The sequence below is a fragment of the Anopheles marshallii genome, chromosome 2 (genome assembly GCF_943734725.1).
Source record: "Anopheles marshallii chromosome 2, idAnoMarsDA_429_01, whole genome shotgun sequence".
NCBI lineage: Eukaryota > Metazoa > Arthropoda > Insecta > Diptera > Culicidae > Anopheles > Anopheles marshallii.
Genome location: NC_071326.1, coordinates 742,808 through 755,350, shown reverse-complemented (window position 1 = coordinate 755,350; position 12,543 = coordinate 742,808). Strand labels below are relative to the sequence as shown.

General features: G+C 46.8%; 3 protein-coding genes across 3 annotated transcripts; 1 reads left to right on the top strand and 2 right to left on the bottom strand.

Moving 5' to 3' along the window:
* Positions 1-765: 765 nt before the first annotated feature.
* Positions 766-3,488, bottom strand: LOC128709160 (insulin-like growth factor-binding protein complex acid labile subunit). Its single transcript, XM_053804146.1, has 4 exons — positions 3,426-3,488; positions 2,836-2,937; positions 2,590-2,767; positions 766-2,501 (listed from the first exon to the last, which is right to left on the bottom strand). Exons 1-4 carry the CDS (start codon positions 3,486-3,488, stop codon positions 766-768), a joined length of 2,079 nt encoding a protein of 692 aa, XP_053660121.1.
* Positions 3,489-4,347: 859 nt separating this feature from the next.
* LOC128710118 (3-phosphoinositide-dependent protein kinase 1) lies at positions 4,348-6,339 on the bottom strand. The gene is made up of 3 exons (XM_053805159.1): positions 6,183-6,339; positions 4,584-6,100; positions 4,348-4,479 (listed from the first exon to the last, which is right to left on the bottom strand). Exons 1-3 carry the CDS (start codon positions 6,325-6,327, stop codon positions 4,348-4,350), a joined length of 1,794 nt encoding a protein of 597 aa, XP_053661134.1. The 5' UTR covers positions 6,328-6,339.
* A 1,464-nt stretch (positions 6,340-7,803) lies between these two features.
* Positions 7,804-12,286, top strand: LOC128707716 (DEP domain-containing protein DDB_G0279099). The gene is made up of 4 exons (XM_053802675.1): positions 7,804-7,831; positions 8,535-8,699; positions 8,792-8,857; positions 8,934-12,286. Exons 1-4 carry the CDS (start codon positions 7,804-7,806, stop codon positions 12,284-12,286), a joined length of 3,612 nt encoding a protein of 1,203 aa, XP_053658650.1.
* The last annotated feature ends 257 nt before the right edge of the window (positions 12,287-12,543 follow it).

Sequence of the window (12,543 nt, the reverse complement as noted above, 5' to 3'; positions counted from 1 at the left end):
ATAGCGGGGAAACAATATATATATTATATATACATACATGTCAGGGCGGCTATAAAGCACGTAGGCAAGCGTACAAAAACCTCGTATGCTCGGATCATTGGGATGGAACATTTATCTAAATGCAACATTGTCTATACAATAAGGGCAATCGCACGCATCACTGGGAAGCAAACAGGCGGTGAAACCATAGGACAAAGGAGGATGCGGTGACGCCAGTAAGGGGGGCGGGGGATGGAGGATAACCCTTTCGAAGCTATGTATAATGGTAGGTTTGAAAACAGACGCCCAAGTGAACAGTATCGTTAAAAGGGGAAGAGGGTGGTAGGACGAGAAGGGTTGGAACAGGCGCAAAACTTGCAGATACAGACGCAGCTGTAAATGCTGCCAAACTTTAATGGAACAAAACGTAAAAAAAAAAACACAACTACCGCTATTGTAAAGATATACTTATAATCCCGGCATGAAAACAGGAACAGAGCTATGGAAGTGAACAAAAACAGCAGCAAAAGAAATCAAGAAACAAACAAACAAACAAACAAACAAATACAAAATGCAATGCATCTGTGTTCGATAACTTAAAGCAAAGCAAGCGCTGACAATAGCAAGCATTATTTTCCGGGTGTTATTTTGTGGTTTTATTTTCATTTCAGTTCAGCAAACAGTTGAATCATTAATTCTACGATATTGTGCACCGGTCGTGCGTTTGTTCGGTAGTTACTTAAGGGTCTCTACAGTTGTCCTTACTTACCTTACTTCTTCGGTGGCTTAGTATTCAATCTCATTGCTCACAACGCGTTGTGTGGCATTCGTAGCGGCCGCCGTCGCGTAACGTTGGCTATTGTGAAGTTTTTGTTGGAGCCGTTGGCGCTTTTGCTGGTACACCAGAGACTGACGAGGGCGCTGGTAAGTTAGCATGCTGTTAGTGTTCGGTGCCGGGTTAACGTTGCTTGATTGCTGCCGCACTACATTCGGAGCGGGAAATCCTCGATCCTGGTGGTATCGTTTCTGCAATAGCGTCTGCTGCTTTCTCTGATTCAACTCACTGATGCGTAAAGCTATTTTGTGTGCTCGGTTGCTATCCACGTTGCATTGGAGATTTTTGCGGATCACATAGTAGACGCTGCGGTTCTGTATACCCTGACTAGGGTCACTGCACCGTGGCGTCAGTTTGTTGCTGTACACGTAGGCAGCCAGCGGATTGTTGGATGTCGAGGAAACCTTTAGCCGATTTGTGGCCGCTTGGCGCCATTGTACCATGGAACAGCTACACTGCCACGGATTCTCTATCAGACGCACGATTTGTACGGCAGGAGCCAGACGTCGGAAGAAATCGGTGGGCAACTGTGTCAGCCTGTTGCCGTGCAGGTACAGCTCGAGCAATTGGAGCTGTTCGTCGAACAAACCCACCGGCAGCTCGGTAAGCAGATTATAGGATAAATCAATCACTTGCAGGCGTTTCACTCCGAAGAATGCATCCATGGAAATGGCCCCAATTAAGCAGCGGGACGCGTACAATTCGGTTAGGTTCTTCATCTCGGCAAAGCTGTCGTACTCGACGAACGAGATATTACCCTGCAGAAGCCGCAGTGTCCGAAGCGATCGAAGCCCGCGGAAAAGATACTGATTGAGCGCAGGCAATTGCAGATTGCGAACCTCTAGCAGTTCCATCTGGGTTAATCCTTGGAAGGGTTTGGGTGTTCCAACATGAAGTCCCACCGTCTCACTGCCGATGAACAGCGATCGCGTCATGTTCGCGATAGCAAACGAGCTGTCGAACACGTACTCGATGGGATTGTGGCGCAAATCGAGCTTAGCCAGCTTCGGGAACGGTGGAAAGGTGAGTTCAGAAATTTTGGAGATGTTGTTCGAAGACAGATCCAAAACGTGCAGTTCGAGCAATCCGGCCAAAGAGTAGTAACTAACCTCCAACAAACGATTCCGGGCGAGTGATAGCAAACGCATGTTGGGAGCACCGTAAAAAGCGAATGGTGGCAGTATCTTCAGGTTGTTGTGCTGCAGTGAGAGGCGTTGCAGACGGTCGAGACCGTACAGGAAGTCGGGATGTAACGATTCCAGCTGACAGTCATGTATGGAGAGCGCCGTCAGGTTTGACCATCCATAGAACGACACATTGCTAGTGCTGGCCAGTTCGCGCTTATATACCTCGTACGGTACGATCTCGAGTTCGAATGTCTCGGTGAGTGTTTCGGGCCCACTGTTGACCACTACTACTTCTTCCCCTACATCATCGTCGACGATCTGATAAGCGTTAGCGTCGTTTCCATTCGCCCCTGCCAAGGGTTGCAGACCAAGTCCCGCCAGAGAGGGCATTGTACGATCGAGAACGGTAGGTGGCGCACTTCGGATAAGCTCCAGAGATTCTAGATGAAGTCTCACAACGGGTAGTTCAGCATCGAGCGAAAATCGCAGCAATTGTGCCTGCAATGATTGCACATGTAGCTCTCGGAGATGTTGAAAACGGACCAAATTTGAGGCATTTACTGGAAATTTGAGGTTAGAAAGTAAATTATGGTACAGAACACCAGGCATTCTTTGCTGCATTTTTTAGTCTAAAGCACAGGAACTCACGCTGATACTGTTCCGTTTGAGAGGTGTATATTATTTTCAGCACCGCCGTGTCCAATGACAAGAGATCTTCAATCTTTTCGAACCCAGCACCTTGTCCCACCATGCACAGAGCATGGAACGATGAGCCGGAATCATCAAGCTCGGAAATAGCGCCGGATGTCACTGGATCTTCAGCGAACTTGAAAGAAATGTAAAATATTTCTCATTCTCAACACACACGTGCACTAGGGGACCTGTTTCACTCACATCCAGTGTTTCCGGCGATTTGGAATTTCTATCGCACATACATTCGGGTGGACAATCCAGCAGGGCAAATGGTGTATCGCGGGCTTTTGCAGCGTGGAGCAACTACATGGAACATTTGTATAAAACAAAAGGCTACGTTTAAAAACAACGGATGTAAGATAAAACAGATGAAATGAAGCTAAAAATACTGTGAACTAGTTCGCAGATGCGAGATAAGCCACTGTTCTCCCAACAGGATAGTTGTTTTACGCATTGGAAATTCCTTTGTCGTCCACTTCCGGTACGGTTTGGGTATAACAATTGAGAATTGTTTCTGAGCTTAAACCACATATTTACACCAAGCAACAGAAGAAAACTATATCAGTTAACAGGCATTGGTACTCAAAAAATATTGACCGCAGTCGTTGCACATGTGGTACAGAACTGAACAACGTCTCCCTCAGACGATCCACTTCACAGTTCGTGCGTTAATGCTCTGGAGCGTTAAAGATTTCACTTGCTCATATTTATTCCTTCTAAAACCACGTGTTTTTAAGCTTCTCGCGCATTTTGGGAGTATTTAGGAAAGACCGCACTTTAGATGCACTCACAGACATAAGCACCACCGCAACAAAGATGAACAGCGATGGTCGAAAAATGGTTGCCATTGGCATGCTTCGTTTTAACTTATTGTCCGGTCAATTTCAGAATTGTAGGAGCAACGTGTCCTGTCAGCGTACTCAGCACACTGAACTGAACGCGGTATTACAGTAACTGAGCATGAAGAACATGTAGTTCCGCGCGCTAGGTTTTGCTCGGTTCGCTCGGCGGAAATCGCTTATCAAGCCACCGCATTCAAACACGAACTGTAACGAACGTGAACGAGTGTAGCGTTGTACGATAAATGCGTACGAACCTATCCTTAGAATAGGAAACACTTCGTACATCAACAGTATCCGGACAATATCGGGGCTGGGAAAGGCATGTTGTTTGCTTTTTCTGTACTCATTCCATTTGCCGTATCGTCACAGACCGTAAACAGGGTAGAGGAGAGGCTCGTTTTATGCGCCCAGACTCATATCAGCTGATGGTTGCATTTCCATTGTGGCTAGACGCGCTCAGCATTCGGGATGCTAGATTTTAGCGCGCTGATAACCGCTCCTTCCTTTGCTTTCTTCTCTTTTGGCCACGACACCAGTACAGAAGATTTTGTGTGTTTTGCCCGCCGTTTTTTCGAGACTTTCGGAATGATGACGTAGAATAAATAACAAGCTGAAGAAAACGACCAACAAGCAAAGTGTTCTCTTGAATTGATTCTAAACTCTAGCTTCCTATTTATTGTTTGCATTTTAACTCGCCCAAACTGTGCTGCTTGCCCAACAGCTCATCGTCATCGTTCGTTTAATTTCTCGCCTATCCTAACGTATGATTTAAATGGTCGCGCAGTGCCTGACGCCTGATACCACAAGATGTTCCGACTTTATACACACGATCATCACACACACACACACACGCTCAGCCCCTGCATACATCTCATTCGGTTTGAATTACGGCGCTATCATTGCTTTCACTGTTTCCGAAAGTCTTTCGATGAACATCAGTAATGGTATCACACCACTTTAGTGCGAATCCTTCTGGGTCCTCTAGGTAGTAGATTCGGTTTGGCTGCAAGTAGGAGTGAAATACGGTAGGAGTTAGCAAACAACGGTGACAATACTAAAAATGCGACAGTCTTCAAAACAGATTTCGTAAAAGATTATTGGCCTTACCGTATGCACATAGAAGGTTTTGAAGTTTTTCGCCTCCACCGAAAGTGCGGATGTCCAGGGTATTTCACCCTTTTTCACCATATTCACCGCATCGATGTAGATTAAACGGGGTCGTTTGGTGAGCAGTAGCATGCGCCGCCGGGCAAACAGCCCCTTGCGTTTATAAATGAAGCCGTATTTGAGGATATCTTCGCCGTCAGCGAATGGTTGCCATTGGCTAATCGGTCCGGGATCATTTTTCAACGCATCTTCGACCGATTTAAAAAACTTGAATCCAGAACGAGTGAAACTTAGTACGAGACCCGAGCCGGTACGATTTGTCTCTGTATCCTCTTTCTCCGCACTACCGCTACTACCTTCTACTCTCCTTATCGGCTCCACAAAGGGACGACCAGGTGGAGCGTCGGACGCTCGTTCCGCAACCGCTTCGTCACCACCATCTGCTCGGACGTCATCAGTTTCGTTCAGCTCGGCAAGCTTAAAATCGAACAGGCGCGATATCTGCCGGTCATCTAGGCCGGGCTGCATGCCCTCGGGAAAGAAAACACTGCTCAATGAGCTGGTGTCACTGTTTAATACTGATTCCGTGCACGATGGCAACGGAGCGGGCTGTTGGCGCAGATGCTCAAAATCGATTCCTTCGAAGAAGGCGTGCTGCCGAATCGTGCTGTAGCGTGGATTGTCACACGCTCCCAACCGTTTTCGTTGTTCGATTTGTAACAACCGTGTCACGAGATCTTTCGCTACCGGGTCGAAACTGTCCGCGTAAGACACCTGGCAGCGGAGAATCATTTTAAAGATAAGATACTCGGAGGCAGCCCGAAACGGTGACACACCGCAAACCATTTGATAGATCGTGCAACCGTACGACCAAAGATCCGAGGCGGGCGAGGAAAGAGTGCCGGTGAGGATTTCGGGCGAAACGTACTGTGCCGTACCGACGAAACTTCGACGTTTGTTGGGCCGTGTGGTAACAGGTTGAATGTCCTCCGCATCGTCCGTATCATCGTCCTCGTCTTGGTACTCCGTGCCAAGCACACGCTGAGCAATCTTGCGGGCAGTGGACATGGTCGGCGAGGAAGGTGGTCCCTCCTTCAATCCGGCCACACCTTCATCCGGTTGCTTATCATCCCCCTTCTCGTCCTCCTCTTTGTAGTCAAGTTTGGAAGACCCAAAGTCAGCCATCAAGACGTGCATTTTTTCGTCTAGCAGGATATTTTCCGGCTTTATGTCTCGGTGCAGTATGCCCATGTTGTGCATTGTTTCCAGCGCAAGTAAAATCTCCGCCGAGTAAAACCGAGCGCAGTCTACCGTGAACGAGGGCCGTGAAAGCAGTGAAAGCAGCGTGCCGTTGCAGGCGTAGGTCATGACGAAGTATAGCTTGGAGCTGTCCTGAAAAGTACAGTACAGGCCAAGGAATCCGGGCTTCCCGGTAAGCCGATTAAGCACCTCCCGTTCCCGTTTCACGTACTCCTGTTTTCGTTCGCGTATTATTAACCGCTTTTCGCATACTTTTACTGCAAATAAAAGAGGTGTAGGAAGAAGACGCAATCAACATAAGTTATTTCGTCACAGTACGGACATAGATGTAGCACTTACTTGCATATTTCTTGGATGTTCTCACTTCTTTGGCCAAATAAACACAGCTGAAACTTCCTTCTCCCAACATTTTTCCAAAGAAAAAATCATTTGGATTCATCCGATGGCTGCTGCCACCTGTCCTGGTACCCTTACTATTTTCCATTATACTATCTGTGTTTCGTCGTACGGAGGAAGAAAAAAAAGTTAGATTAGTAATGGGCGTTATTTTTAAACCCCCTGTTTCGATTATGGCAACATTTTTTTTTTCTTACTGCAACACCGTTTTGAAAAAAAACCCAGGCCTATGCGAAATTTCTGTACCGCGAATGACACACATTTGCATTAGATCATTTTGCACTGCGCTGAGTAAGCAGCGAGTACCGTCCTTCTAGCAGCAACTGCTAGTAGGGGATGCAGGTTTTGTTTACTTTGCTGCAGTGCAAAAACACTAATTGTTAGTGTTCCTGGAATATGGGATACGCGTTGGCTTGCGTGTTTCATCACAACTGTGTTGCAAAAGTTTTACACCGCAGTTGGCGATTGGGTATAAAACATCTACAAATAGATGGATACCTACCGATGCAAGTTTTGTAAAGATTTCTTGCAATTATTCTTAAACTGACGGGTTTGCGATTCACATTCGAACGAGCCCCTCACTATTGACGTGATGGAATACTATGGTATGACAAATTCCGACGCGAGGATTTCAGAACAATTTCACAGTAAATACACACAATCTTTTTTTTTCATGGGAAAACAATACCCCAAACTTCTGCGGGAGCGTGTAAAGTTCGGTTTTTCCAAAAACCCGAACCATTGGGTTTGGTCGCGTTTTATTTCAGTATTGCATTCAAATAGATAGAACTGTATAAAACGAAACAGAAGCTGAAAACTTCGCTGCTCCTCAGTACATCTCGATAACTTCCTGCAAACTAGATTGCTTTTCTATGAAAGTGTTTTGAGAGTGTAAAATGTCAAAAGCCGCACACAAACGTCACTAGCTGTGTGAAGGTAATTTTTAAAATAAACACGATAAGGTAATTTTATGCTGATGAACAGAAACATGGTACAAATCTCAAATTCACATTTCCACGAGCTATATATCAAAAATGTCTTCCACAAGCAAATTGGATTATTTTGGAATAGATTCTGTTGAGGATCGATCAATAGATCAAAACGAATGGGATATTTTGGGTATTCGTGTAGACGCGACTAATTTCCGAACATCTGTTGACATTTGACACATTTGCAAAAACTGTAGCATGTTTACAGACCACCGTTACGTACTGCATACTCGATCGAATCGATGGTCTGCGGTTAGCGTATGAGTTTTAATCGTACGTTTCTTATGCCAGAATGCAACAAATGATATTGAAAAAATGTGTGTAACTAGTTCATTATCAAAGTTTTCACTTTTCATCCAACCGGTACGAACCAAATGCCTGAAAATGTATGAAAAACGAAAAAATAAATCACCTTTCCCATCAAGGATTTCCCTACTCGGACTCGTCAACTTGACAGTCTAACCGTGATCGACATGAAAAAATTGGTGTTTACTTGTTATCCATTGAATTACGGTATTATTAAAATATAATTTATTTGTTCCCCGTTAAGAAAACAGCTCGCCAACAGCATCAAAATGGACAAGGATCGCTTATTTCTCCCGGGTAAGTGGTGGTTTTCGTGCAATCGGGCCAAATCGATCCATCTGCGCCAAGGGCGATGGCTCACGGAGATGTAGCCCGTGCTACGGCTGCTCCCACCGCGCAAAGAAGGGAAAGAAAGAATGAAGGAAAAAAATCTTAATAGCAAATTATGCGTACACGGTGTAAATACCGTGCAGCGAGTTGTAGAATTCTTTTTGTGAATGAAAACTTATACCAATTGTGCTAAAGTGTGTTAAATGAAGTATTTAGAAGAAGTATTATCGTTTGCCAGCATAGTTGGCACGCTCTATCAACGGAACGTACGGGAAAATGGCTTATAAAAAAACATATGACTAATCTCCGTGGCTTGCGCTACCCATCTACGCGAACTACGCGAACGACGGCAAGTCGTAGTGTGGTGTCTGGGGTTCCTCTTAAGACACACTGGATGCGATAAAGCGGTGCACGTATGTTAATGTACTTTATCGCTAAAAGAAACATAAACATTTGTGCATGAGGATGATTGTACCATCGATGGACAGAAATATATCGAAGCTGTGATAAGTACCTACCAGCCAAATGGGTATGCATCTTCTTCTTTGCAAGCCGGGCGTAAAATTGTTCACCATAAGCCAATCTTGTTGCGTCGAAAAGAATAGTGTTATTGAGGAAAACGACTCACACATTACTGAGTGAACATTTTCATTTACCTTTTTGGCTTTAGACGAGGTGGTGGACATGGACCCAAACATGACAAATCGGTTACACCAACATACCGTAGTATTAGACGACGGTGCGCAAGCAAGCACATCCTACTCCCGAGTTTCTCCCCCGAAAGCGATCATCGATAGCAGTCCACTGCAGAGCGCCATGGACAAGAATAAAGAATGTAAGCTATACGACCAGATGTGCAAATCCGAGCTGCAGCAGCCGCCAGTTTGATCATTTACTTCTATTTATGTCTACTCCTCTCTCAAACAGCACTAAAAGTGAAGCTGTTGGTACGAAGATCCTTTGATCAGCTCGTTCAGCAAGGAATAATGCCACGTAAGTGTCAACCATCTCCTTTATCCGCTGTAGTTGGCTATGTAAGCTGTGTCATTTAACTGTTGTCCACTTGCAGCATTGAAAACGTCCCCGGCTATTTATGAACAGCGAAGACAGCTGGAACGAGCCAAAACCGGTGATTTACTGAAAGCAAAGATCAAAAAGCGGCCCGATCGTGTCGAGCTCGAGCAGCGACACATTCTCGAGCAATGCGACAGCAACGTCGACCCGAGCCTGGCGGAAAAGCGACGAATGCTCGAGAAGGCGCTGCTGGTGGATCACCTAAACTCAAAGATATCGCACCGACCGGGTCCGCTCGATCTGATCGGGAAGAACATTCTTCACGTGGAGGAACCGATCGAACGTATGGTAAAGGAAGGACTGGTGGATTATGCGTCGACACTAGACGAGTCGAACATTTCCGTGGCCACTCCCTCGATGGAGGGCGAAGATTCGCTTAGCTCCGAGGGTGAATCGTTGCACAGCGTGGCCGTAGCATTGGTAAGCCAACCGGGAACGACACTACTGCAGCATCAGATACAGCTGCAAACACTGCAAGGGCCAACACATGCACCAACCCAACAACCTCCAACAGTTATAACAACTGGAAAGCCTGAGTTTTTTACCCTGAAACCAACGATTCCTATCGTTGTGAGTGATGGGACGGTGTTGGCAACGATCGCTACACCGGTGGTGACGACCGCAACGGCAGTTGCCACTATTACCGCTGTAACCGGTGGTAACATTGCAACCGTGGCGGAAGTCGCTATGGAACAGGGTAACAGTAGCAGCACCAGCACGCCAACCTCCACGCTTCGACCAATACTGCCAACGCCAAGTGCCAACATTAGCGGCGATCTGTCTTCAGTTCGACCGACACTCACCATGACAACGATGCCCACGGACATCAAGGTGCTCAGTAGTAGCAGCAGCGGTAACACTGGCAGCAGCTTCAATTCCGGCGGTGGCAAAGAGAAGCTAGTGAAGAAAAAGAGCAAGTCGAAAAGCATCACAAAGGCAAAGCCGATCAAGTTTCATGAATATAAAGGACCGCCAAATGCTCACAAAGGATCGTCATCTTCGTCATCCGTGGCAGGACACGGTGGCACTAGTGGACCCGGTGGTTCCGACAACAATTATCAACTGATCATGCAGCAGCAGTATTTGCTGGAATATCTCGAAGAGATGTGCAAAAAACCGACCGGCGTATCTTCACCCTCCAGTCGAGAGCAATCACAAATCACAACGGATGGGGAAGAAATTGCAGGCAGTGATCATACGCCTATTGATTCACCCCTCAGTGTGGGTGGCGGAAGTGGTGGTGTAGGGGCAGGATCATCGAGGAGCAAAAATTCGACCGCCGGTGTTAATAGCTCAACATTGCCCACTACACCGGCCAATACAGTGGATCTTGCCGTCGAAACGTTAAATAAGCTTAAAGTGTCACAACTGAAGAAGTACTGCAAACAGTACAATCTCGCCGTTTCCGGAACGAAGTCTAATCTGATCGAACGGTTGAAACCATTAATTAAATCGATCGATGCAAATGCCGCGTCCGCTGGATCTCCTGTTGGAGTAACGGATCCGGAGCTGGAAGATAGCTTGTTAGCGGAACAGCAGAAGCGTATAGCTGAGTTGCAGCAGCAGCTGAAGAAGAGTCAGGAAGAGCTGGAACAGTTCCGCTCGCTGTGCAATAACCCATTCGTTGGTTCAGGAGGAAATACAATCGCGACCGAGGAGCCGATGGTGATAAACGCCCCGGTAACCATTCCTCCACCACCGCCACCACCACCTTCCCTTGGTACGGTGCTGGTAGGATCGCCGTTCTCCATCTCTACTGGTGACTCTTGCGATGCGCCCAGCGTTGGCAGTGATGCTGTTGGCGCTGGTAGCAATCAAACAATCGAGCAAACAAAACCCGAACCAACAGTTCCCGCACTTGAGGGCAGTTTTTTGCTGGAAGGACTCACAGCCGTTAATGCCGATGCTGTAGATTATGGGCACGATATGCGAGAAATACTACCACCGGAGCTTAGAAGTACGTTGTCTCTAGACCGTAGCCCTACACATCGACCAACGCTGGATAAAGTGTTGGGTCAGGTGCAGCCAACCATTTCCGGGCTAACAATGAATTCGGAAGCAAACGAAGATCGTGTCGGAATGGCATCCGTGTCGATGGATCTGGGAATGCGTTCGTTGTCACGCACCAACATGGGCACGTTGGTTGGTGGTAGCAGTAATGTAAGGGCTACTGGTGGAGACATGCAAGATTTATCACTGAGCATGAAGTCAGTTAATTTCGATACGGTCAATGATGGTGGAGATACGTCGATGCAGCAGGACACGATCATGCTAAATGACTTTGAAGATATCGATCTGGTAGACTTTCATATGCACTCGTTAGACAGTGATGGACCGTTCCCAATGATAACAAACCACGACCCCGATCCTACCAGCACGAGTGAACATCGCCAGCACACGACACCGCACGACACGGTCGGTTTGTTTTGCAACCGTACTGACTCTGACAATGGAGGCAAAATGTTATCGAACGGGTTTGCGGATCAACCGCAAACTCAGCACATGCACGATGATATGTTGCACGATCATCATCAGCACACGTACTTGAACAACAATGATCTAGTGAGCAGTAGTGATGGGGCCAATGTAATGCTGCATTTGGATTTGATGGACCATAATGATCACCAGACGAGTTTGGCTGCGCCAACCGACACGAAACCACTTACTTTCGGTAGTCTTCACCTTGCCCAGCATCCGCTACAGCACAACGGGGATCATCATCATCATCATCATCAAAACACGAGTCATCTCCAGCAGCAACAACAACAGCATCATAGTGACAGCAACAATAACACAAGCTACGATGCTAACCGATCCGCAATAGGATTGCTTCGGTTTACCGTGCAAGATCAGCCTATCGCAAGCACCAGCACTAGCAGCAGTAGCAGTAGTACCAGCAGCAGTCCCAGCAGTTGTTTCCGAGGGCTGGGAACTTCACTCTCGTCGAAACATGCCAACAAACAGAACCATCATCTAAATTTGCATCAACAGCAGCAACAGCAGCATCAACAGCACCAACCGCAACAGCAGCAGCAACACCAGCAACAACAACATCATCAACATCACAATCTGTTGGACCAACTTTCGACACCGCCATCGACCAATAGCGAGAACAGCACGGTAATTGGCGATACGATCGATTCATTTCAGGACAATGCAATGGATTTCGAGAGTTTGCTCACAAACGACACGGACAGCGTGCTAACCGATAACAACTGCCACCGCATGATGCTGGACTGTGCTCAGGATAAGCCCATGTTAAGCTTTCTGCCGGATCCGAGCATTCTAGATTACTTCTCCGAAGAATGTAACGGTCTCGATTACGAAATAAAGCATCTCGAGTACTAGACAGCACATATACACCCAGCATATACGACGGCGCCAACAGTTGGTTTCACACGGACAGTATTAAGCGCTTTCTCGCGAGGGGCAAGGTGGTTAGGAGCAAAGCTGAAGGCGCAATTCCGTGTCAGGAGAAGGCGAGTGGTGCAGAAATTTTCGGTTGTCTTCGAGTTAGGTCGTCAGAGACACAGTACGGCGCAGGTTTCAGGTTTTCTTCCTTAAGCCTTTTACCATTGTTTGCTAGTTTTATTAGGTGCAAGTAA